General features: G+C 36.1%; 1 protein-coding gene across 1 annotated transcript; it reads right to left on the bottom strand.

Moving 5' to 3' along the window:
- Positions 1–1,670: 1,670 nt before the first annotated feature.
- Positions 1,671–26,942, bottom strand: LOC127874080 (pinin-like). Its single transcript, XM_052418193.1, has 9 exons — positions 26,808–26,942; positions 20,573–20,668; positions 19,213–19,275; positions 18,661–18,739; positions 17,944–18,044; positions 14,475–14,550; positions 5,602–5,757; positions 4,815–4,953; positions 1,671–2,828 (listed from the first exon to the last, which is right to left on the bottom strand). The coding sequence occupies exons 1-9, from the start codon at positions 26,927–26,929 to the stop codon at positions 1,870–1,872; spliced, it is 1,791 nt and encodes a 596-aa protein (XP_052274153.1). The 5' UTR covers positions 26,930–26,942; the 3' UTR covers positions 1,671–1,869.

Raw genomic sequence — 26,942 nt, forward strand, 5'->3', positions numbered from 1 at the left:
ATACATTTTTAAGCTTGACCCATGTTGAAACTCGTCTTAGATATTGTCAAGATAAACATTCTGACCAAATTCATAAAGAAATAGTCTTCAGTGTGGCCTCTATATGAAAAATGGTTTTTCTATCATTTAACCTGACGACCTAGTTTTTCAACACATATAACACAGCCTCGACATCAGTCTAGTTAATGTCAAGTTTAATCCAGATTGGATGAAAAGAGGCCTCTAAACTGGAAGCTTATGAAATTTGGCGACAAAATGTCAACAAACATTTGTTTTAATTTTAACAAGAGGCTCAGGATCTGAAATAATGACAACCTCAATGCATTATGAAAGTTTATTTTTGAAATTCTGTTCTGAAAATGGAATATTTGAAAAGAAAACAAATGTACTTAAACATGCAATAGCAAATATATACACAGAAAATGTACATTGGTAATTACTGATAAAAAATCTACCTGTTTACATAATAAAACTGATCATAGAATAAGATAACTCTAATCTAACACAGTTGTCTTGTTGATAGAAGAAAATGTCTGCATGGTCCCCACCGACACCAGGGCCATACTTGGTAAAAACAATGTTCTAGTTATGCTTACATGCAGTTCTAAAGAAATAATTCTGTATTATGCAAATAATGTTATGCATATTTCAGGTCACTGAAGTGGTGCTCAAAAAGCAAGTGAATAATGGATGCCAACAAAATAAGGGAAACATTGCCTTCAATCATTCATTCCTGCAATAATATTATACAGAAACCACCATTCTGTTTTCTGCTTAAACTAACTGTTGGTTCATTCAAAGCTATAATAAGTTTAACATGCCCAAATATATTGCATTATCTCATGGCCATGTCTCAAATAAAAATTAATGAACAAAATATTACATACCGGCCTTTCAAGAATAAAGATAGACCAAAGGGCAGAACATTGTACAGAAATGCTCCAAAGAAATTAACTGACTATCAAGAGTGCAGATTTAAAGTAATATTTGAAGGTTGAATAATGACATTGATTGCAAGATCAATATATTGATGATAATACGATACTTACCAGTTTGGGATTTTAAGAAAGGCAATTGTTTTCAAGTTATCAGGTACTGTATATAGTCAATATGCAATACTACTAATTTGCAATGCTCGTTTGCATGATATAAAACATTCTCTTTTTATCCACCCATTCATATCACTTGGACTGCTCATCCCTTATGTGAATTGTATATATAAATGACTTCATTTAATAAAAGAATGCATTTTTTTCATAATCCATTCACAGTTTAGATTAACATTTGAAAGATCTGACCAAAGCAGGAGTCAATGAAGGTGTTCTAGATGTAAATGATGGCCCAATTGGCGTTTTGCAGACAGTTAGAAAACTCTGGCAAAACATTAGCATGTCTGACAAACATTTGGTTGTTGCCAGAAACAAGTTTTGACAAAACATTCAAAAGGCTCTAATGTTAAAAGCTTGCATGTCTGGCAGATTTAACAAATGTCTGCCAATATTGAAATCTAATCTGACAAAGTACCTGACAAGTCCATTGGGGCTTTTGCACAGTATGTTATGGGTTACACCTAACCTCTTTTCATACTATTGTGGAAGTGGAGGAAGACATTTAGCATTCACAAACTCTCATAGCATAAAACTATGTCATCTAGGAATAAACAAGTAAAATATGTTAACATAAATTTTATTCCTAAAAACATTGGTTTATAAATACATGTAGTCGTGTGTACTTTAATAGCTTAATACTATGTAAATAAGCTAAGGATTTATTTTTAGATGCATACTCCAAAATCATTTATGTTAAAAAAATAAATGAGCAACGAGGCATTAAAAACATACATCTCCACATTTAGTATCTACAGTTTTCCTATGAGCTAGCATCATTCTCCGGGCCAGACTCTGTGTTATCTTGGCTATATTCATTTTGCTCCTCACCTTCGGACCTCTGATTGTCCCCTGCCTTTCTCTCAACTCTCTGCCCATACACCGAGTCCATCCAATCTCTCCCCTCTCCAGCCTCTCGCCGGTCTGCCCCCTTCTTGCTAACACTCTGATACGCATCAGCAAGACCTGCCATTTGTAACATTCTGCTCTGAATATTGCCACTTTCAGTAACAGTGTCCGGCTTAGAGCCCACAAATTCCTCCTCCTCCTCATCTTCCATTGGTTCCCAAACCTTGGAAGATTTCTCTGCCTTACCCTCCCCTTTAGACCTTCTGGATTTAGATTTCTCACCACTATGATGTGAATCCCTTTTTTCTCTCTTCCCTGACCTATGCCTATCTCTACTACCTGACCTATGCTTTTCCCTACTTTTTGACCTACGCCCCCGTGAGTGTGAACGTGACCTTTTTCTATCTTGATGGGATCTAACCCTTTGCTCCCCACTCTTGCTCCTAACTTTGGGCTCACTGCTTTTACTAGGACTTCCCTCTTTAGTTTCAGACGGGGCTCTTTTATGAGCCCTTTCCCTCTCTGCTTGTTCTCTCATTCTCCTATCCCTATCTCTCTGTTCTCTTTCCTTGTCCCTCAACTCTCTCTCATTCATTTCCATTTCCTCTTTATCGTCATCTTGAAAGCTTTCATTATTTTCTTTCTCCTCCCTGTTTGAATCGCGATTTCTTTCCTTCCTCTCTTCACCCTCGCTGTCTCCCATTTTTTCCTCACCCCTACTTGGATGATTTTCATCATCTTCATTCTCTCCCTCCTCATGCTCTTCCTCCTCCTCCTCGTTATCATCATTTCCTCCTTCCTCATTATCCTGGATGCGATTCATCAAGTCGTTGATTTCTTCATCCAGCTTTTTACGGCGATTTTCAATCATAGCTGTAATAAAAATTGGTCAATTAATTGTGTATATGGTTAATTTCAGAAAAAAAACCACAGCAATATAACATGTTCTATTTGTTGCCTTATTTAAAGTTAATGTCAATAGGCGCCATCAGAGTTTTCAGCTCTAAAATCCAAGAATCCAGTCATTTTAATTTTGCTAATATCTTGTAAGATGATCTTTTAAAACAGTTATTACATTATTTTTTCTGGAATACTAATTTTTGTGGATTTCATTGTACTAGTGAACCAAGAATTATTTAAGTTCCAAATGAATTATAGTTTGATTAGCAATTTCAGATGTCATTCCAATTTTACATCCTCCTGTGTTTTTTTACAAATGTATATGTTCAAAAACACACTATAAATGAAGTCCATTTTTTAAGAGTGACATTTTAATCTTTCATATCTACATACACTAACAGGCAAAGGAATAAGTAATTCTGGTGATTAAAATACTGACAAATGCAGATTATTTTTAATTTAGAATGCGCATGTTGCATACAATATCAATTTAAAGTTACTTATTGATTGGTTGTACAACTTTCTAAATACTGATACCTAACATGTGTATACCTTGTAACATAATTTACCTATGTTCAGTGAGAATATCCCTATCCTGATTGAATGTTTTTTACAATCAAATCTTTAACAGTGCTAACTTGTCACAAAATAAAAAAATACACCCATATTAAAGCTCTGGGTAACATTGTTCTATATAGATGCAGAATGTATTAATTTGTTTTAATAAAAAAAATTGTGCCCCTCTCAAGATAGGTCTGCAGGTAATCTGCCTACACAGAAAATGTCAGTGCAATACATATGTCTCCATACAAACTAAGGTTTTTGAGCAGAAAAAGTTTCCTAGTAACAGTGACATCAACCCTGATCCAGCTGTCAGGACCAAACAGGCATGTTGTTAGTAACCAAGGCACATAATATCAGCACTATTTTCTTATAACACTAAAGTTATTGAGCTTAACCTTTGGTCTACTGTATTTATGGCAACAGTTACCATAACCATACTTCTCTAAAAGGAATCCAATGCTAGGTGTGTCTTTATGCCACCTAAACACACAATTTTAGCATAAAACCTTCATTGAAACTAAAGCTATTTTTTTTCTATTTTCAGCAACAGTTACCTTGATCTTATCCAACTATCCAGTTAGCCCCAGTTACCTTAACCTTATCCGACTATCCAGTTAGCCCCAGTTATCTTGACCTTATCCAACTATCCAGTTAGCAGCTCCATGAGATACACATGCATGCCAAATATCAAGTTGCTATCTTCAATATTGCAAAAGTATTCATAAAATGAGCGATTTTGGCCACATATATTTGACCTCTGACCTTGAAGGATGACCTTGACCTTTCACCGCTCAAAATGTGCAGCTCCATGAGATACACATGCATGCCAAATATCAAGTTGCTATATTCAATATAGCAAAAGTTATTGCAAAATGTTTAAGTTGGCGCAAACAGACCAACCAACCAACAGACCAACCAACCAACCAACCAACAGACAGGGCAAAAACAATATGTCCCCCACTACCATAGTGGGGGACATAAAAAGTTATGATAAAACTTTAACGAAGGTTAAAGTTTTAGGAAAGAAAAATACAATGATATTTGACCTTTGACCTTGAAGGATGACCTTGACTTTTCACCACTCAAAATGAGCAGCTCCATGAGATACACATGCATGGTAAATATCAAGTTGGTATGTTCAATATTGCAAAAGTTATCTAACTTTAACCACGGTTAAAGTTTTGGACAGACAGACAGAAAGACAGACAGACAGACAGGACAAAAACAATATACCCTCGATCTATTGATCCGGGGGCATAAAAATCACAAAATTGCATGCCAGAAAATATATATGATTTTCCGCTATAATTTTTTTCATTCCTTAATACTTCAATCCTACCATGAAAATCTACCACACAATTCTTAGTATTCTGATGCCATATATGTAAGTCTCACCATCCACGGCTAGCTTGGTGTCCTGCAGCTTGGTCTCAGAGTCCTCTGTCAGCATCTTGGGCATGTAGAACAGACATGGCTTGGCCTTGGTCAGGATGAAGTTCTGCAACTTCTTGGTTTCTCTCTCCCAGGACTCATGCTAGAAAGTGGGACATGTAATGAATAGGATCACACTGATCAAATTTGTTTAACCCTTTACCACTTAGTTACGTATTTTTACGTTTTTTGTAGTCCCTGAGAATGTTAGATTTCATTAAATACCTTTTTTACTAAATATAAGTTGTAAAGGCGTCATTTCCAACCCTTAGTTATGATAGAGATCCAAGGGATAAAATTTGTTTAAGATGTTAAACAGTTTAAATGTTGGCAGGCCATGACCACTGTGTTACAGGAAGTAATGCATACCAGTATTCAAAAACAGCAAACATTACCAAATTAACCCTTTAGCACTTAGATACGTATTTTGATGCATTTGTGGTCCATTAGAAAGTTACATTAAATCAAATACCTTTCTTACTAAATATAAGTTTTAAAGGCTTCATTTCCAACCCTCTGTTTATGACAAGCAGCAAACAGCATAAAATCTGAACAGACTGTGAATTACTCGCAGGCTGTTCTGGTTTTATGCTGTTTGCACATAGCCTTTTTCACTTTGCTTCTGAGTGGGAAAGGGTTAAATGTTGGCAGGCCATGACCACTGCGTTGAAGGAGGTAATGCATACCAGTATTAAAAATCCAACGAACATTACGAAATTAAATACGTTTCAATTATAATTTAAGCACTTACATTCTGAACCATTTCCATTTTCTGTTCGATCAATTTTATGCGAATTTGTTTTCGACGTCGTTCCAGAAATAGGTCTCTCCTCTCCTTAAGGATTTCCTCTTTTTCTTGGCGGAATTTGTCTTCAAGTTTCTTTTCAATCTTTATACGCTGCTCTTCCTGTTTACAAAAAGAGTTCTGTCCATGTGAATTCAATTACCATAAAACATGTGCCTCCATGGTGATATTGGTCTAATATAAAGGTGCCTGACATGATATTATGTTTTATATCAAGTAAGTAGGCGCTCTTCCCTTTACCACTTAGATACATATTTTCACGCATTAGTAGTCCCTTAGAAAGTTACATTTAATTTAAGACCTTTTTTACTAAATTCAAGTTTATAAGACTTCATCTCCAAACCTTAGATACTGATGAGCAGCAAACAGCATAAAACCTGAACAGACTGTGAGTTACGCGCAGGCTGTTCTGCTTTCATGCTGTTTGCATATAGCCATTTTCACTTTGCTTCTGAGTGGGAAAGGGTTATATCAAGTTCGTAGGAATTTATACATCTTTCAGTCAATTTTAAGAGGTATATGAAAAGGGGGTTTAATGCATGTGCGTAAAGTGTCGTCCCAGATTAGCCTGTGCAGTCAGCACAGGCTAATCAGGGATGACACTTTCCGCTTGTATGGTATTTTTCGTTTACAAAAGTCTCTTCTTATTAAAAATCCAGTTAAGGCCAGTCTTCCTAAACGTCGTCGGACATGTCTGGTAAAATGCTTGCCGGTCCGACAGATTTTCCGTCTTTGCCGGACCGAACGTCCGGTAAATATCTGATCGGCATAGAGGTTAATATTTCACCAGATTGCACGTTAAAAACAGTTGACAAAATTCATACAGTTGTGTACATCATAGTCTCGCGAGATAATTAGTAATAGTGAGGCAATGAACTGCGTGTTCATTGGTCCGATAAGAAAATTAGCATATCTGGTTCCCTACATTCGTTATTTTCGGTTGCAAAAGCAGCAAAAAACGGAGGCCGCACATTGTTTTTACCTCTTTTCAAGGACTCTTGACAAATGTAACAACAGTGGATTCATTTCTTTTTCAAATTAAAAGAACCAGCCTGAATTTTGCAGCCACACAATATCATTTTCTATGCAAAAGAATGCTAAGACAATGTTTCTTTCCATTTAATTTTTTTAATCCCCAAGATTAGGATAAATTTAGAAACGATTTTGATAAAAGAACAAATTTAATTCTTCTTTTGTCACAATGGTTATTCTAATTGCATCTAGTGCAGATTAGTGTTTCTGGGATAATAGGTTAAAAATTAAAACAATAGACGTTAGTTGTACTTAAACTAGAGCTTTGTCACAGACGTGATGAATATCCCCACATGCCGCATTGACACAGAATATTTTGCATGCCGTCTTCACAAAAAACAGGGGACACCATGCTCAATGTTTAAAACGCACTAAGTGACCCCTTGACCTAGTTTTTGACCCAGAAAGGACCATGTTCTAACTTGGCCTTAAGATCATCTCGATAAAACTTTTGACCAAGTTTGGTGAAGATCGGATGTAAACTACTTCATTAGAGAGCGGACACCATGCTGAATGTTAAAAAACGCACTAAGTAACCCCGTGATCTAGTTTTTGGCCCAGCATGGCCCATGTTCAAACTTGTCCTAGAGATCAAGTTTGGTGAAGATTGGATGAAAATTACTTGAATTAGAGAGCGGACATGGTGAGGTTTAAAACACACTGAGTGACCCCGTGACCTAGTTTTTGACCCGGCATGACCCATATTCAAACTTGACCTAGACATCATCTAGATACAACTTCTGACCAAGTTTAGTGAAGATTGGATGAAAACTACTTGAATTAGAGAGTGGACAACAGTGTTATGTTTAAAACGCACTAAGTGACCCCGTGACCTAGTTTTTGACCCGGCATGACACATATTCAAACTTGACCTAGACATCATCAAGATACAACTTCTGACCAATTTTGGTGAAGATTGGATGAAACCTACTTGAATTAGAGAGCGGACAACATGGTGATGTTTGAAACGCACTAAGTGACCCCGTGACCTAGTCTTTGACCCGGCATGATCCATATTCGAACTTGACCTAGACATCATCTAGATACAACTTCTGACCAAGTTTGGTGAAGATTGGATGAAAACTACTTGAATTAGAGAGCGGACAACATGCTTAATGTTTAAAATGCACTTAGTGACCCTGTGACCAAGTTTTTGACCCGGCATGACCCATATTCGAACTTTACCTAGACATCATCTCAATACAACTTCTGACCAAGTTTGGTGAAGATCAGATGAAAACAACTTGAATTAGAGAGCGGACACTTAATACGGACCGACAGACAGACAGACCAACAGACAATTTCACTCCTATATACCCCCCCTAAACTTCGTTTGTGGGGGTATAATGAATTTTGATGAAGCTATTGTCTCTATGTAACTGGAAATAAATGTGAATACTGACAGTATTATGTATATGTTAGTCCTTAGTCTTAACTTTTGTAATTAACAAAATTTGCCCAACATGCCTTTTCTGGTTAAATGTTTTTTGGTCTGGTAAAATGTTTTTCGGTCTGGTAAAATGTCAAAGTTTACCAGACCGAATGTCCAGTAAAATGTGTGCAACTTTCGGAAAGACTGGTTAAGGCGGAAAGTGTCATCCCTGATTAGGTCTCGGACGACACTTTACGCACATGAATTAGACCCCTTTTTCACAGAGCACAGCCTATTTATATTCAAGCCCTCAAGAGACTTGAAGCATATAAATAAATCAGCACACGAAATCAGTCACTTAATCTATTTCTGCATAGATAATGCAGGGCTTCCGCTGTCGCTCGCCAAATTCGCCAATGGCTAAAATTTAGCAATTTCGGCGAATAAAAAAAACGTTTGGCGAAAATGTTCGGCGAACGATTTTTATTCCTGTCAAGTGCCGTCCCCGATTTTAAACTCTATTAACCGTAGACTGTGATGCAATACATCACTGTGTTATTGAATGGAAAATTGGAAACGCAGTCTGCATCAACACTAGTCAGAACCAGGCATCGAGACAAAGGAAAGTGTCTGGTGTGAAAACAAAACAATGGTGTAACTGTACATCTTATGGGCTTAAATAAACAATTAAATCTGTTTTAAGACTGCTGCCAATTTAAAACAATTTGAGTACAAGAGGGCCTGAAAGGCCCAAAGTCGCTCACCTGAGATAACAGGATATTATTGGGAGAAATCTGCTGACCAAGTTTCATGAAGATCAAAAAATAAACCTCTAGAGTGTTAACAAGGTTTTACAATAGCCATATAAGGAAAAATGCCCCGCCCCCTGGCAGCCATGTTTTTAAACCAACCGGCATCATTTTTGAATACTTCCAAGATATTATCAGGATGAATCTTCTGACCAAGTTTCATGAAGATCGGACAGTAAATGTGGCCTCTAGAGTGTTAACAAGATTTTACTATAGCCGTATAAGGAAAATTGCCCCACCACTTCGAAGCCATCTTTTTCAAGCAAACATAATAATTTTCGAACTCATCCAAGATATCATTGAGACCAATCTTCTGACCAAATTTCATGAAGATTGGACAATAAATGTGGCCTCTAGAGTGTTAACAAGGTTTTACTAAAGCCATATATAGCCATATAAGGAAAAATGCCCGCCCCTGGTGGCCATGTTTTTAAAGCAACAAAAACCATTTTCGAACTCATCCAAGATATCATTGGGACAAATCTTCAGACCAAGTTTCATGATGATCGGAAAATAAATGTGACCTCTAGAGTGTTAACAAGGTCATACAATTCAATATAAATTAAAATAAAAGTTAAGAAGAACATGTGTCGAAAAATGCGAAATAAGCCGATATTTAATTCTCAAATCGAAAATATCTGTACAGCCGAATTCGCTATCATGCATGTACGATGTGAATCTTAATTTAGTTTAATGGTTGTTTTTAAATTCCTGCATCAATGTCTATTCATATGACACACGAACACTAACTCCGATCCGAATAAAAAGACGAATTCTTCGGTTTTGTAGGAAAAAATGTAAGAAATATCTTCGTCACCATCGGCTCGGGGCGCTAATTTGTCTTTCTGCATTTTATGAAATTCGTCTTGCCTATTTTGTGTTATTGTAACATGTATTTATCAATATATTACAATTTAACACATATAAAAATCGTATAGTCTCGCTTAAATCTTTTGACAAATGAATGCCATATTGTACAGAATCAGCAAACTATAAAAAACATATTCAAAAGTTTGCTATCTTTCAGAATGTAAAACTATCATTTATATTTAATTCCACTTAATCTTCTTGTGCTTAAAAAAATATTTTAAAAAGGGAGACAACTCTGTCAATTCAACATAATTTTTCAAAAGCCATTTAGCAGTTACTTCCCTTGACATGCTAAACTAGAGTGTTAACAAGCTGTTTTTACATATGAATATAAGGAAAATGACCCCCCCCCCAGCGGCCATGTTTTTTTACCGATCTGAACCATTTTCGAACTCAACCGTCATATCCAGAAAACACATGTTCTGACCAAATTTCATGAAGATTGGACCAAAAATGTGACTTCTAGAGTGTTCACATGTTTTCACTATATACATAAAGAGAAAACTGCCCCGCCCCCCTGGCGGCCATGTTTTTTCACCGATCTGAACCATTTTCGAACTCGTCCGAGATATCAATGAAACCAATGTTTTGACCAAGTTTCATGATGGTTGGGCAAAAATTGTGACTTCTAGAGTGTTCACAAGGTTTCTCTATAGCCATATAAGGAAACTGCCCCGCCCCCTGGCGGCCATGTTTTTCAACGGACCGGAACCATTTTTGAACTCAACCAACATATCATTTAGACAAACATTTTGACAAAGTTACATGATGATTGGGCATCAAATGTGACTTCTTCAGTGTTCACAAGGTTTTTCTTTTTTTTGACCTAGTGACCTAGTTTTTGACCCAGCATGACCCAGTTTCGAACTAAGTCGAGGTATCAATGGGACAAATGTTCTGACCAAGTTTCATGAAGATCGGACAATAAATGTGGCCTCTAGAGTGTTCACAAGGCAAAATGTTGATGACAGACCAAGCACGACGGACAAAAGGCGCTCACAAAAGCTCACCATGAGCACGTTGTGCTCAGGTGAGCTAAAAAGCAGTTAGCGAATTATAAACCCATTTAAGAATTCATGAAAATATTTACAGTTGATTTGTTTGTAATGAATTCCGTCATAATTTGTTAAAATGCTTTACGTAATACTGCATCTAATTGCAAAATTTTCACGTAGATCCCATCCGGTATCTGGTCACGATTTTATCGAGGAGTAGTACATCGTAGGAACAATTTAATGTATTAGCTATAACGAAGCCAACTATCCCAACAAGAGCACCGCCTTGCGGGTGCAGACCGCTCATCTATTTTTCTTTTTAAAGGTGTAGGGACCTATCTCAATTTCAATCACAAAGGATGGAGGGGTGGAGTGGAGAGGGGTGTATAGTGTGGGGGTGTGGTCATTTATTACATTATCTTCCAAAAATGCAAAAAAATGCAAAAAAAAATATAAAAAAAAATTGGGGGGGGGGGGGGGGATTCTTGGGTGGGATGGTTGGACGGTATTTCAAAAATAAAATAATAAAAATAAATATTTGTCTTTTTTAACCATGTTTGAAAAAAAAAATTGGTGTGTTTGTCAGAAACACAATGCCCCCTATTGCGCCGCTTTGAAATTATTATTATTATTTTTACCTTTGACCTTGAAGGATGACCTTGACCTTGAACTTCCACCACTCAAAATGTGCATCTTTATGAGAAGGCCACTTTGAAATATTTTTTTGACCTTTGACCTTGAAGGATGACCTTGACCTTGAAGGATGACCTTGAACTTCCACCACTCAAAATGTGCAGGTTCATGATAACGCCGCTTTGAAATTGTTATTATTTTGACCTTTGACCTTGAAGGATGACCTTGACCTTAAAGAATGACCTTGACCTTCCACCACTCAAAATGTGCAGCTTCATGAAAACGCTGCTTTGAATTATATTTTTTTTTTGACCATTGACCTTGAAGGATGACCTTGACCTTGAGCATGACCTTGACCTTGAAATTCCACCACTCAAAATGTGCAGCTTCATGAGAACGCCGCTTTGACTTTTTTTGTGTTTTTTTTTACCTTGAAGGATGACCTTGACCTTGAACTTCCACCACTCAAAATGTGCAGCTTCATGATAACGCCGCTTTGATTTTTTTATATTTTGTTTGACCTTTGACCTTGAAGGATGACCTTGACCTTGAAGGATGACCTTGACCTTGAACCTACAACACTCAAAATTTGCAGCTTCATGATAACGCCGATTTGATTTTTATTTTACCTTTGACCTCTAAGGATGACCTTGACCTTGAAGACTGACCTTGACCTTGAACTTCCACCACTTAAAATGTGCAGCTTCATGATAATGCCGCTTTGAAAATTTTTATTTGTTTTTTTACCTTTGACCTTGAAGGATGACCTTGACCTTGAAGGATGACCTTGACCTTCCACCACTCAAAATGTGCAGGTTCATGAGAACGCCGCTTTGAATTTATTTTATTTTTTGACCTTGAAGGATGACCTTAAAGGATGACCTTGACCTTGAACTTCCACCACTCAAAATGTGCAGCTTCATGAGATACACATGCATGCCAAATATCAAGTTGCCATCTTCAATATTAAAAAAGTTATGGCCAATGTTAAAGTTTTCGGACGGACAGACGCCATATATTTGACATTTGACCTTGAAGGATGACCTTCACCTTCACCTTTCACCACTCAAAATGTTCAGCTCCATGAGATACACATGCATGCCAAATATCAAGTTGCTATCATTAATATTGAAAAAGATATGGCCAATGTTAATGTTTTCGGACAGACAGACACCATAAATTTGACATTTGACCTTGACTTGAAGGATGACCTTGACCTTTCCCCACTCAAAATGTGCAGCTCCATGAGATACACATGCATGCCAAATATCAAGTTGCTATCTTAAAAAGAAAAAAAGTTATGGCCAATGTTAAAGTTTTTTTCGAACTGACAGACTGACTGTTTGACATACTGACGGACAGTTCAACTGCTATATGCCACCCTACCGGGAGTATAAAAATTATTTTTTTGGGGTGGGGGTGAGGGGGGGGGGGTATAGTGTGAGGGTGTGGTGGCCATTTATTAGATGGTCTTTAATAAAAACAATAAATAATGGGCGTGGGGGATGGTTTGGACGGAGTCAATTGTGGTATGTCAGGTAAGAGTTGTTTTGTCAAAGTATCAATCGAATCTAATCATAAATAAAGAGTTATGGCAATTTTAGCAAAATTTAATAATTTGACCTTAAGAGTCAAGGTCATTCAACGATCAAGGTAAAATTCAACTTGCCAGGTACAGTACACTCATGATAGCATGAAAGTATTTACAGTTTAAAAGCAATAGCCTTGATACATTAGAAGTAAAGTGAATCTAAACACAAAATGTAACCATATATTCAAAGTTACTAAGTCAAAAAAGGGCCATAATTCTGTAAAAATGACAACTAGAGTTATGCAACTTGTCCTTTACTGTCCCCTTATGATAGTTTGCGAGTGTTCCAAGTATGAAAGCAATATCTATGATACCTTAGGGGTAAAGTGGACCAAAACACAAAACTTAACCAAATTTTCAAGTATAAAGGGCCCATAATTCCGTCAAAATGCCAGTTTGAGTTACATAACTTTGCCTGCACAGTCCCCTTACGATAGTTAGTAAGTGTTGCAAGTATGAAAGCAATGGCTTTGATACTTTAGGAAAAAAGTGGACCTAAACACAAAACTTAACCAAATTTTCAATTTTCTAAGTATAAAAAGGGCACATAATTCCGTCAAAATGCCAGTCAGAGTTACATAACTTTGCCTGCACAGTCCCCTTACGATAGTTAGTAAGTGTTGCAAGTATAAAAGCAATAGCTTTGATACTTTAGGAAAAAAGTGGACCTAAACACAAAACTTAACCAAATTTTCAATTTTCTAAGTATAAGAAGGGCACATAATTCCGTCAAAATGCCAGTCAGAGTTACATAACTTTGCCTGCACAGTCCCTTTATGATAGTTAGTAAGTGTTGCAAGTATGAAAGCAATAGCTTTGATACTTAAGGAATAAAATGGACCTAAACACAAAACTTAACCAAAATTTCTATTTTCTAAGTATAAAAAGGGCACATAATTTTGTCAAAATGCAAGCCAGAATTATCTAACTTTGCCTGCCCAGTCCCCTCATGATAGTAAGTAAGTGTACCAAGTTTGAATGCAATAGCATTGATACTTTATGAGAAAAGTGTACCTAAACGCAAAACTTAACCGGACGCCGACGCCAAGGTGATGACAATAGCTCATAAATTTTTTTCAAAAAATAGATGAGCTAAAAAAAACATGGTGTTTTTCACGCCTGACTGATTAACCACCATTCGCATCTTAAGTGCCGCGGGTCTATGTTTCCCAAAAATCGTAAAGTAAAATCAAATAAAATGAAAAGACTAATATTGTCTTGAGTTGTTGCATTAAGTATTAATTTTAAATTAAATTTACCAATGACATAAGTTGCGCTACATTGTACGTATACCAAGGCAAGTGCCCTAATAGTATGCATACATGCAGAACCGAATAAAAGCAAATATAAGTCTCTTGTGACGTCTTGTCTACTTCTAGCCTTGCAACAGGGAGTCCAAAATGCTTGGCTTTAACTTTGGCTACAGTTTCTAAAATTTGGCTACAAAAAAATCTATTAGGCGAAAATGTTGGCTACATAAGTTCTTGAACCAGGGGGAGCACTGGATAATGTAATACCTTTTCTTTGCTCTCTTTGGATTCATCCTTGAATTTCTGCAGTGTACCAAGCAAGAGCCCAAACATCCTACGGTTCCTATCAATCAAAATAAAATCAATCATGCAAAAGCGTTTAACTGTAGTTTTTGTCTTAAGTTAGCACCAAAAAGAGATGTGTTTGTCAGAAACACAATGCCCCCTACTGCGCCGCTTTGAAGCCATATACATGTATTTGACATTGCAGGATGACATTGACCTTTCTGCACTCAAAATGTGCAGCTCCATGAGATGCACATGCATGCCAAATATCAAGGTGCTATCTTCAATATTGCAAAAGTTATGGGCAATGTTTAAGTTTTTGGACGGACGGACAGACTGACGGACAGTTAAAAAACTATATGCCGTCCTTCTGAATGCAAATACTAGTTCATTTTTTTTTTAATATTAAAAATAAAATAGTAACATTTTCAAAGAAAGAGGCAAAACTCCCTATGTTCCTCACCTGAGACCCAAAGGCACTGGCCTGTTTTGAGCAGATTTTACCATGTTTGTGTAATAAATGTGGCTTCTGACAACATTTTACTCAGCACCATTTTTCAATCTCAGCTGAGATGTAAAATCATGTAATTAGCACAAAAGTTATGATAAAGTGTCATGCCGATTATGCAAAAAGTTTGACTTAAATATTGCACTGACATGCTAGAAGAACTGCCTTACCAGTAGTGTGATATGTTTACCGGTAAGTTGACCAAAACCGATTTAAATCTATGTGTCATTATAAAAAACAAAATGTTTATAGCAAGTTTCATCAAAATTGGGAAAAACTGTGACTTCTAGTGTTCACAAGGTTGCACTACAGCCAATTAAGGTAAACTGCCCCGCCCCCTACAGGCCATGTATATCAGTAGACCTTACATTTAGAAAAATATCATTCATGCAAATACTAGCCAGTAACAAAGCATACTCCTTGAAAATGGAGAACAAGCAGCATGGAACTTAAATGGAAAATATTGCAGGCTAATATATTAATATTAATTTAAGTTAGCTAAATACATAAATTATATTAAAGTGTGCTTGTTTATATTTTTATGTTTTTCCCACTATTTCAACTGATGCGAATAATGTTCCTCCCAAAACCAGGGTTTAACTGAACGTTGTGCCCTTTTAAGCCTAAACTGCGCGTTAAAATGCCCTTTTAAATATATTGCCCCATGCCCCTTTGCCCTACTGGGAAACACACTATACTTCTTGTCAAAGGGTAACAAATAGTATTAAACAACCACAAATCGAGGCCCATATACATACACACCATCCATGCAAATACCCTGTAATCATTTGCAAACTGATATTGCTGTCTGATTCATATCAAAGGTTGTTTCTAGCCATTCCAATTTAAATACATTTTTAAGTAAATACTAAATTGTCAATCACCAAGATTTGATTATTGTCATTCCAGTGAAAATCTTCACTTTCTTTAGAAGTAAGAACAAAGCCATTTACAAATGAATCAGCAAAGAAATAATTTTTAACAAGAGCTCAACAGTTAGACACAAATGCCCCACAAAACAGGGCCTTGACACAGGATTTTTTGCAATGCATCTGCAAAGTATGAGGCCCATCACTCAATCCTTTGATGACATATCGAACAGAAACAAATATAACTCATGGTATCAGATTGACTTTGAACTAGTAACCATTTTTTAAATAGGTGTCATCTACTGTCCAAGGCCATTGCACAAGTTAAGTATCAAGCCAATCTGTCAATCCTTGAGGAGTTATTGATGGGAAACAATGTTCACACTTATCGTGAATGTGACCTTTGACCTAGTGAACCCAATTTCGATAGGGGTCATCTAGTGTCCAAGTCCGATGCACATGGGAAGTATCAAGCCAAATGGTGAATCAGTTAACGAGTTATTGATTGGAAACGATTTCACACTGAGTGTGACAGAGACCTTGACCTTTGACATAGTGACCCCAATTTCAATAGGGGCCATCTACTTTCCAACACCAATGCACATGGGAAGTATCAAGCCAATCAGTCCCTTCGTTCACAAGTTAATGATCGGAAACAATTTTCACTCTTAGTGTGACAGTGACCTTGATCTTAGACCTAGTGACCCCTATTTCAATAGGGGTTATCTATTGACAAAGGCAAACGCACATGGGTAGTGTCAGGTCAATAGATCAATCCCTTAAAAGTTATTGATCGGAAACGAACTGGTCTACCGACGGACCAACTGACCGACATCCAGCAAAACAATATACTCCCTAATTTTCGAAGGGAGCTATAAAAACTTGGGATTTTTTTCAAGAGATTAAGGGGTGACAGCCAATGTCATGCCTTGCTACAAAATGCTACTAGTGCAATATGCGGATAATGGGGAGAGGTTTTTAAATTGGATTTATCTTGCTACTTGAGATCAGCAGAAATATACCACCCTTGCTTCATTATGATGACATATTCAAAGCTTTAATTGAATCACTTAAGAAATCTGGAAGTAGTTTTGTCCAAACACCTATAACATTTTACCTTCTCTGTGTTTTTTTAGCTATATTTACGAGAAAATAACATTAAGATAATATATTTTAATTTCAACATTAATCGCTTGAAACATGTGGAAGAAATCTACTCCATAAACTTGCAAAATTTTATGAAGCCACATTAACCAAAACCAAACAAGGATATCAGTAAAACTGATGGATGCTCCCCAATAATGCTTTGTCAATATATGGGTTAATTGTGTGGAAAAAAGTGAGACCTTGAGAAAATCTAATATTAGCCTCAGTGACCTTGACCCCAGTGACCTCAAACCTCATCAAAAGGTAGAGGTCCATGCAAGGTACCTACATGCCAAATATGAAAGGGATCGGTAAAGTATTGAAGGTGCTATGAGAAACTGTAACAAAAGTGTGACGGAAAATTCTATTATTAGCTTTGGTGACCTTGACCCCAGTGACCTCAAATGTCATCGAAAGGTAGAGGTCCATGCAAGGTATCTACATGCCAAATATGAAAGAGTATTGAAGGTGGTATGAGAAACTGTAACAAAAGTGTGACGGAAAAATCTATTATTAGCCATGGTGACCTTGACCCCAGTGACCTCAAACGTCATCAAAAGGTAGAGGTCCATGCAAGGTACCTACATGCCAAATATGAAAGAGATCGGTAAAGTATTGAAGGTGCTATGAGAAACTGTAACAAAAGTGTGACAGAAAAATCTATTATTAGCCTTGGTGACCTTGACCCCAGTGACCTCAAATGTCATCAAAAGGTAGAGGTTCATGCAAGGTATCTACATGCCAAATATGAAAGAGATCGGTAAAGTATTGAAGGTGCTATGAGAAACTGTAACAAAAGTACATATGGGGAGCATAAAAACTGATAAACAAAGCAAATCTAACATAACCCTAATCAAAAGTTGTTTGAAGGGGTATGTTTGGCTCATTTAAAAATGATTGTTTTGAAAACATGTCTAAAAGCCTGTACCTGGCTTGACCTTTCCTGTCTGTGTTCTGTTCCTCAATGGACATTTTACGACTCCTTTCTTCCCTTACAGGGGTGGCAACTACTGACGACTGAAGAGCGGGCTGAAATATGTCATTGACACTACAAAGAAATGGCACAACAAATACAACTACTTCTTTCACTGCCAAACTACTGATTCACTTCCATTTTCAATCATACTGGTTGGTCTATCTGGATAAAACAATTTTTGTGTTAAAAGCCCCTGTGGCCTTGACCTTTAAAATCAACAATGACCTAAAACTTAATACTTCTATTAATATTATTAATAGCAATTGTCTATTTCCTCAAAAGTAACCAGCATACAAACTACTTAAAGAATCCTATTTCACAGTTGTCAACAAGTGAAATGAATGGTCAACTGAAAGACAGACTGAAAGTCCATCCATTTTGGCAAAGTAAAATACGCAAACTTCCGAGAAGGGTTATAAAATTAGTATCTGTTTCAACAATCGTTTAAAATGTTAAGCGTTTGGGGTGGGAGGGGTTGGGGGTATAATACATATGAATAACTTTCCCATAAGTAAAATAAAAGATCTCCAATTCAGAATTTTAAATCAGACCTGCTCAGGATCTCAGTTTTATATTGGCTGGCAGGAATCAGATTCAAGTTATTGAACTAAGTAAAGAATCTATGCTTGGCTGCCCACAGTTCTAGTCTCCATGACAATCTCTACCTACCCTGCCTCTGGTGTCCTCCTCATCCCCGCTGTCATGTTGCTGCAGTCGGTTTCCGCGGCCTCCAGGTCTGGGACCCAACCTTCCATAGAGACATCAGGTTGAAAAACATGGTTGTAACAGACAGTACTTACAGTAATATATCTAAGCATTAGTTTAGTTTGCGCTCCTTGCAAAAATAGTATTACTTTTCAAAGAAAATAGCAGTAAAGTACTATTTAATCATACAAACTAGTTAAAAATGGTTAAACAGTTCAAAAGATTACAAACATTGTGTGAAATAAATACTATTTTTAGAATATGTCTGCTCTAGATTGGCAGTCTTTGAATTAGGAAGATTGATGTTTATCAGTTCAATAGTATTCATTTCAAGCCGGATATTTGTACACAGTGAAGCAAAATAAAACACATTTCTTTAATATGAAATTTGCACGACAATCATAATCCCTTGACTTACGAAAGTTTCACTTTCATTATCAGAACATACAACTTCAAAATGTATAAATTGAATATATTAATCAGAGTGAAGTGAAATTCTATTCGTCTAAGTATTACCTTGAGAATGCTCCTCCTCCTCTTCTGGGTCTGGGTCCTGGATCAGCCTGCACTATTCCTCGTCTGAAGGGTAAGCAAAAAGAAATGAGCCTCGCTCTGTGAAAAGGGGGGTTTAATGCATGTGCGTCAAGTGTGGTCCCAGATTAGCATGTGCAGTCTGCACAGGCCAATCAGAGACAACACTTTCTGCTTTTATGATATTTTTTGTTTAAAGAAAGTCTCTTCTTAGCAAAAATCCAGTTTAGGTGGAAAGTGTCCTCCCTGATTAGCCCGTGTAGACTGCACAGGCTAATCTGGGACATAAATTTACACAGATGCATTAAACCCCCTTTTCACATGAGCACTGCCAGTTTAAATATTATGAAAGAAACCATGGAAAACAAGAACCGTCACTATTGTGCTTTGAATAGCTCCCAAGCCACTTTGTCAGAGGAAATAGGCTGTTGCCTTGATACCTTATGTTATGGTCAAGATGCCCCGAACAAAATTTCAGCATCAAAATTCACAAAGGAAATTACTGTGAAATAAACAAAAGTATTAGTTATGTCTGCACTTCACTCCCCATTTAAAATGAGGTGAGGTAATGTGGGTGTATTGCTAATGTTCAAAGACATCATTCATACATTCAAGTATCAAGTAGGATAAAATATTGACAGATTAACAATGGGCAATATTTCTAAAAACAAGGGTGCAGGAGTTATGTTGCTTGTGCACTGCACGCCCCACTAGTCTATGTGATCTATCTAACTGTGAAGTTTTTATGTTGACACCCCTTGGAATTTTTTTAGATACACAACAACAATGCTATATGGACAATTTGAAACCAGTATGGCCCCATTACCTGCCTGACATCTTTGTTGCACATGGGTTTTAAAATGGTGACAAAGTAGGACCTAACTTTTTGGCATACAGTCGCTTAACAAAAGTTTCTGATAAATAACATGACAGTTTTTGCTCAAAAGACTGGACAATTTTTATCGAGAGAGGTGTTTAACTGTAGAATGCAAATATGTTAGCATGAGTGAATTCCAGCACTGGTAATATCAAGAAATTTTATAATTGAATTAAACAAATGATCATACGATTTTTTAGTTACTTCCTATACAGTTGTTGTATGCAGCATGTACATTCAATAAGTTCAACTTATATAACTGTGAAGAAAACCCTGCTGCTCCAAATTAACTAAACTGAATAACACTACACATGCAAAACTTGTAGCAGCACACACAATTTTCAAGCAATAGAAATACAAATTTCAAATAAACATTTAAGCCTGGCATTTATGTTGCAATTAATAATGTTTAATATGAGTTTTAAAAAGATGGTGCATAAAACCAGATTTCGCCAATCAAAAGCTTACCTGGCCAGACTGAAGATACGACTCTCAGCCGCCCTTGAGTTGCCAACCCCCTGTTCCACTGCTCCAACTGACACACGTCTCTGCGGTGGTGATGTCCTAACAGAACAGGATGGTAATAATTTATGTTCTTTATACTGCTACCAGGCCTCAACACTAACGGGAACCCGATACCCCCTAATTTTGTTGAGGGACACCAGTTTTTCACACGATTTTGCTATAATTTTAATAGGCAGGGTTCCCTGTGGACACCAATCTGTAAAAGTTAGTGTCAAGCCCTAGCTACTTACTTTAATATATTAATGTTAGTGCAACATTAACAGATTCTAGCTTTAAATTAAATTCCCCGTTAAATAAAATCCAGACTTGGTGACTTCAACATATATATTATTATTCATTCAGAGAAACAGTGCCTCATGTATTTGGTGTTCTCCTTTGTCTCATTAAAAAGCGGGTGAAAATTATGCTGACATGTACATCATGTGGAAACTAAAGTATAAACTCATAAAAGCTCTAAACATTCAAGAAGAGCTCAAAATCACTCAGGTTCCGTCTTTGTGAAGCTGCCTTTGGCCTTTCAATTGTGAAAAAATCAGTCTGGGACTTTTCAAATTTTTCTCTGTGAGAAATAGAGACCCCAACTTTTTTATATTTTAAAACAAAGTCGGGAAATTTTCTAAATTGTGAAAATTTGAGTTATGAAGTGTCAGTGAGTGTCTTAGTGTAATTTATTAGCCCCAGTAGTAATAAATGATTTATTGTTCTAACCTAAAATTGAAGCAAATGATTTAAATCCATTTCATTTATATCCCATATCATAAAATAAATATTTAATTTTCATAAATAAATAAAACTAATAAAGTCCTTTAATACAGACACATCCAAATTACTAAAACTGTTCTGATATCAAGAAAAAATTGATTTAATACAATGATTTGCAATGTTTTAGTAGCAACCCCTATACATAACTCACAAAAATCTTTAATGTTTTGATACAATCTTAAAAGATCTCATAAAATCCTGCTCAGATCAGTTTGAATTATTAATTTATCTCAACTACTTCCAAAGTTTTGGTAATTTGAATCTTCAGAAAAATAGCCATTTTGGTGAATTTTTTCCTTATATAAAGCTTTCAAGTTGTTTGTCGATTCGCAGATCCGCGTTCTATAATTTTAGGTTTCTTTTTTCTGTATTTTTTTTTCTATACATGGTATAAAGTTGAAATTTGGCATACTGATCTCATTTTTCCTGTAGATTACAATAAAAGGATTATTGTGTTGATCAGAAATGGGTATAGTACCCTTATTTTCATTGAAAAGTGACAATTTGGTGTTGTTGTTTTTTGTAACTTGAATTGTCGAAAAGCATAACATCACAATACATGTATGTACTTTTAAATGGTGAAAACCTTAAAAAAAAATAAGTCAATACTACATTAAACAAATAAACTGCAATAATGTCAAGTGCATACATATGGTACAATTCAATGAAACATCTCAATATTTCAGTACTAAAACATTCAAGGACAATTTAGAGAAGTATTTTTTGAGTTCCTTAAATTTGAAATGACCCTTCCTCGTTCGACACGGCACATATTTGCATTAGCTTTGCATCGAGTCGACTGACTCAACAAATGTATAAACAGTTTAATTTTTTACACAAAGTATTTTCTCAGTAATTGTTCAACAGTTTGAAAACTAGGAACTTTCTTCTTACATACTAACTTCTTTTTATCCTCAAGAATTCTGTTTACTTTTGATGTCAGAGTTAATGTGAACACATTCTTACAGAAATCATTTAGCATACAGAGCATTTCTACAAAATGTTTTAAGTTATAACCATTCTTCTTCGTGAAGTTGAATAAATCAACGACGATTCCATTTGTCAACTTGCTTGGTTCTGGATCTGGATGGGTACGTTGCAGGGCCTTTCGGCATTGGCGCAACGGTAGAGAGGGTGGTTAGTCCCACTGTAGGACAGTTGACCTGAAACTGCATACTCCTGATACTGTGTCTGCGCACACTAAACTTTCTTCTAAATTGTTCCACTCTATAAATGTCTTAGGGGGAAAAAAATCTTATATAGTAGGGTGTTACACTTGATTCAAATGAAACACTTAAAAGTCTCCGTAAGAGTAATTTTCAACAATGTTATCTGCTTTAAAGTGTGAGAAAGTCTTAGGGGTAACTCTGCGTTTAGATTGCCGGACTGGGGTAAGGAAGTCTTGGCTAGGCATGGCTGGTACCAGCCCTCAACCACCTTATAGAAGAAAATCAGTCTGTTGGCCTTTCCTCTCTCCTGAAGGGGTTATGATGGAGTTGCAGCAGAGTCCCACTTCCTAGCAGAAGGGACCTGGATACTCCATCATTACTCTTTGAAGTCTTTTACCTTTAACACAGCCAGAAACACTGAAAAAATAACAAAACATAGCAAATATGTATTAACTAATAAAATGCATATAAAAAATCGTTTTGTTGTCGTTTACATTCATTATCTGACAGCTTTGCAAAATCGGGAAAAATTATACGAACAAGCGATTAAAATTTTAAGTTCGTACCTGATTCAAACAAGACATTTTTTTAAGTAAATACTGATAGAAAAACAAATTTATTTATCTGTTTTAATATTAACAACCATTTCAATGCGATTATTTGAAGCATGCATAACACCATGCTGAAATATTCATTCAGATAATGGTTATGGTTTGCGTGTCAAATAGCGAACGTTGCCATCGATCCGAAAAGCTGGTTTTAATATTTATATTATAATTTTTTAACATAATTCAAACACAATAAACAGAAAATGATCATTACAAACCTTTTCTGGTCTTTACTGTATAGTTAACGCGATTAATTTATTCCGACTAATATGAACGATACCGATTAGTGAAGCAAAACAAAAATGGCGCCTCCCTCTTGCAGGTAAATCGAGGTCAAATTGTATAAATGCACGTCTTTGTTTAAAGATGCGGGTACCTAATTCTCATTTGCAGATAATAATTTTGGTATCAAAATTTAAGTTAGACTTTCTAGTTTTTAGAACTACGTTCAAAATTTTGATCGGTCCATCGTAAGTCATTTTATTTAACGTCAAAGTCCGGTATATTTTTCTCGGCGAAGGGTGGTCCTACGTCAATTTTGAAAACATTGTAGTAAAGTTCAATCATTCACGAACAAGATGACGTCAATCTCATGAATATTCATGATGTTTGACATATCAGCAGTTGTATTGTAAACACACACATGTTGATGCAAGCAGTCCAAAAATCGGTACAACACCAGGGCTAGCGGTGGTCCAAAAAATGTTTGAGCCACCCAGATCCAGGGGGGGTCCGGGGGCATGCCCCCCCCGAAAAATTTTTGGATCCTAGATTGTCTGTGGTGCGTTTTGGGCCTTTTGCCAACCAGTTTTCGTTTGTTTCAAATAACAATATATACTATAGATTTTTCATATTTCTTTAAATGACAACAAGCACATGTCACATCATATTATGCATCACATCACAATTTTCATAGTAATAGAGATATTTTCATACAGCACATTTTTAACAACAAGATGAATGGCATGTAAAATACAAGCATACATTTCATTCACAAAATACATTGCAAACAAATCCTGCTATATACAGAGAACAAAGTAATGACATGTATCATTATTATTTTTTATTATTCTGCGCTGTTTTTTACCAGCCCAAAGTTTGTAGATCACTTTAAAGTCAACATCTTTGCAGTCATTTCCTTCAATTGAGATTTTCATGAGATGTTCCAAATTTTTTACAGTCAAACAATTTCTTAGATCAGTTTTGATTACATTCTGCCTACTGAGCCCTCGTTCACAATCAGCTGTAGACACTGGGGATACTAACAACCTTTTGGCAGCTTCTGCTGATGCTGGATAGGAATGGACATTTTTAATTGCCAAATTTGCAGCAGAGTATATGTCAGTCACTGACTTGTTTCCAGAATTATGGCTGGCTCTTGCAAAATTGGCAAAGCAAAGCAGTTCAGACTGTGAGCCTTCAATTCCTACAGTACCTAAGTAGTCAGAGACAGTGTCAATGTCTGAGTGTATTTGTGGGACTGGGATACTGGGGTCAAATAGATTGCTCATGGCTGTAAGGACAGACCGGCATCACTGTTGTCTGAAAACCTGCTATTCAGACTTGTGACCATAATGTTCATGAACTTTTGGCATACAGACTCAGCTTCAGTTCTTTGTTTGACACTGTACGGACAAAGTGGTTACTTCCATTTATATAGTAGACAACATGAATTACTCTTCCTATGCGTTACAAATTCGTAACTTTAATTAAACTTTAATTGCAATTAAACAGCGCGTGTTTTTCACGTTTTCCTTTGATTCAAATACGCCGCTGTTAGTAAGCATAGTGTGTGAGTAAAACGATCAAATTAATTAATTATCACCTTTTCATTTCAATCGAAAATCGGCAGAAATTGTAACATCAACGAATAGAACTAATTATTTAATTATCACTCTTTAATTTAGATCGATAGTCAGCTTGGAAATAATTAATTTATTGTCACGCTTATTTTCATTTTTAATCTTATAATACGACATTTGCGACCGGCTGCTATATCGTTTGCAGACGACAATATTAACTGTGTATTCAAAGCTCCACCCATTTTTACGTTTCATTCAACAACGTCATTTCATGTGTAAGCGAGCTCGATTTTGATTGGCCAGCTACCATGTGCACTTCAATAACAATAAGGTCAAGCGATGTCTCGATACCGGTGCAGACCGGTTTTCGTTCACTGTTTAAATTGCGAATACTTTCATTGAAACAAGGAGAAAAATATAGAAAACCAGTTTCGGGTTAAAATGGCGGCTGTTTTCAATGAAATTTTACGAGATTTAAGCATTTTCGCAAATCGGATTTTTCTTGAGCCAAATTCTCAATATTTTTGCAAATGGCTCAAGTGGCAAACGACAGCGCGAGCCCTGAACACGGTGATATTTCTTCTCATAAATGTCTTAATTAACTGCATATTTAGTTAACATTATGAAATAATAATATAATAAAATGTATATGCATGATTAGATAAAACATTTCTCTTTAAATAACTTATTAATTTTTTGCTTTACATCATACAATAATGGTTTTATTGATAATTAAGTGAGAGTGGTATTGGTTTTTCCACTATTCTCCCATTGAACTGATAAGGAATCGGCTTTTATCGCTGTTGCTAGTTATAGTGGGAACAATATTTGATTTTAAACCCAAATATGACTCAATCAACACTTGAGTCAAATTAAGTTGTTTGCACAGGTAATTATTGCCCATTCATACTGCTATGAATGAATGGACAATAACACCTATATAATATACAGGTGGACCCTGGTATGTACAGTTTTCAAAGTGGTGGTGTCACATTGTGTTTTTGTTCTATAGTAAACCCTTCAACATGTTCCATATTTCTACAAAAGCACATAATGAACATAAGCTATGTTCAGAACTAGATTTTAGGCAGAATCTCAGGAATCAGATTTTTTTATCTGATTTTGGGGAAAGGGCCTGGCCTTTTTTGAGGGGGAAAAATTCACGCGAAACGCCGAATTTTGGGGAAAAAATCATGTGAAACACTGGATTGTGGGGAAAATAAGGAACGTCTAAACTAATCAATTTAACAGATTTTACTGTTTTTAAAACAAGTTCAAGGCAACAGATAATTCAATTATGCAATATTTTTCTATTTTCAACAGTGGATCAGGTTAACTTATATATCTAAAGGTTAAAAAAAAAATTTTTTTTTTTTTTTGGGGTGGGGAAAATGAAATCTAGGGGAAAATTTACCAGCTGAAGGGACAAAAAATTGGAGGGGAAAGGGCCGATTTTCGGCGGGTCCCAAAGGAAAAAAAAACCCTGGGAATACACAGGATATGCAGAACAGTTGCATTTTCCGACAATCAATATGGTTAAGAAGACTAGCATGACTAGCGTTGTTTTTTTTTTCAAGACAGAAAGTAGATTTACAAAGTGAACTTTTTTATTATTTATTTATTAAGGTGACATTTAGTTATGACGAATAAAAACTTAGATGCTAATTTGTTATAAAACCAGCGCATTGATTCATTTTTTTATAATCTTCGCTTCTTGTTAAAGTCTGGAAAATTTGCGAACAACATTGATCCGAATGTACGTTTGAGTCCGAACTTTGCACGTATATCGATTGTAAACAAAGTCATAAAAAATGTGCTTATTATTGGACTTAATTACCATTGCAACGTTGGATCCCGTCCTGTTAGTTTCTTTATATTTTCATCGACTCCTTTTAAGCTTTCCTTTGCTTTTTCGAGCTCACTTAAAAGGAGCTCAGCCCCACGCAAACCATCCGCCATGTTGGGTACAGTA

This window comes from Dreissena polymorpha, chromosome 3, assembly GCF_020536995.1.
Source record: "Dreissena polymorpha isolate Duluth1 chromosome 3, UMN_Dpol_1.0, whole genome shotgun sequence".
NCBI classification, from domain to species: Eukaryota; Metazoa; Mollusca; class Bivalvia; order Myida; family Dreissenidae; genus Dreissena; species Dreissena polymorpha.

Excerpts from the sequence above, each read along its gene's own strand:
- LOC127874080 (XM_052418193.1), bottom strand. The coding sequence starts at position 26,929 with ATGGCGGATGGTTTGCGTGGGGCTGAGCTCCTTTTAAGTGAGCTCGAA. Across the intron at positions 4,954-5,601 it reads AAATGGAAATGGTTCAGAAT|CATGAGTCCTGGGAGAGAGA; the intron begins GTAAGTGCTTAA and ends CCCACTTTCTAG. Across the intron at positions 2,829-4,814 it reads CACCAAGCTAGCCGTGGATG|CTATGATTGAAAATCGCCGT; the intron begins GTGAGACTTACA and ends TTTTTATTACAG.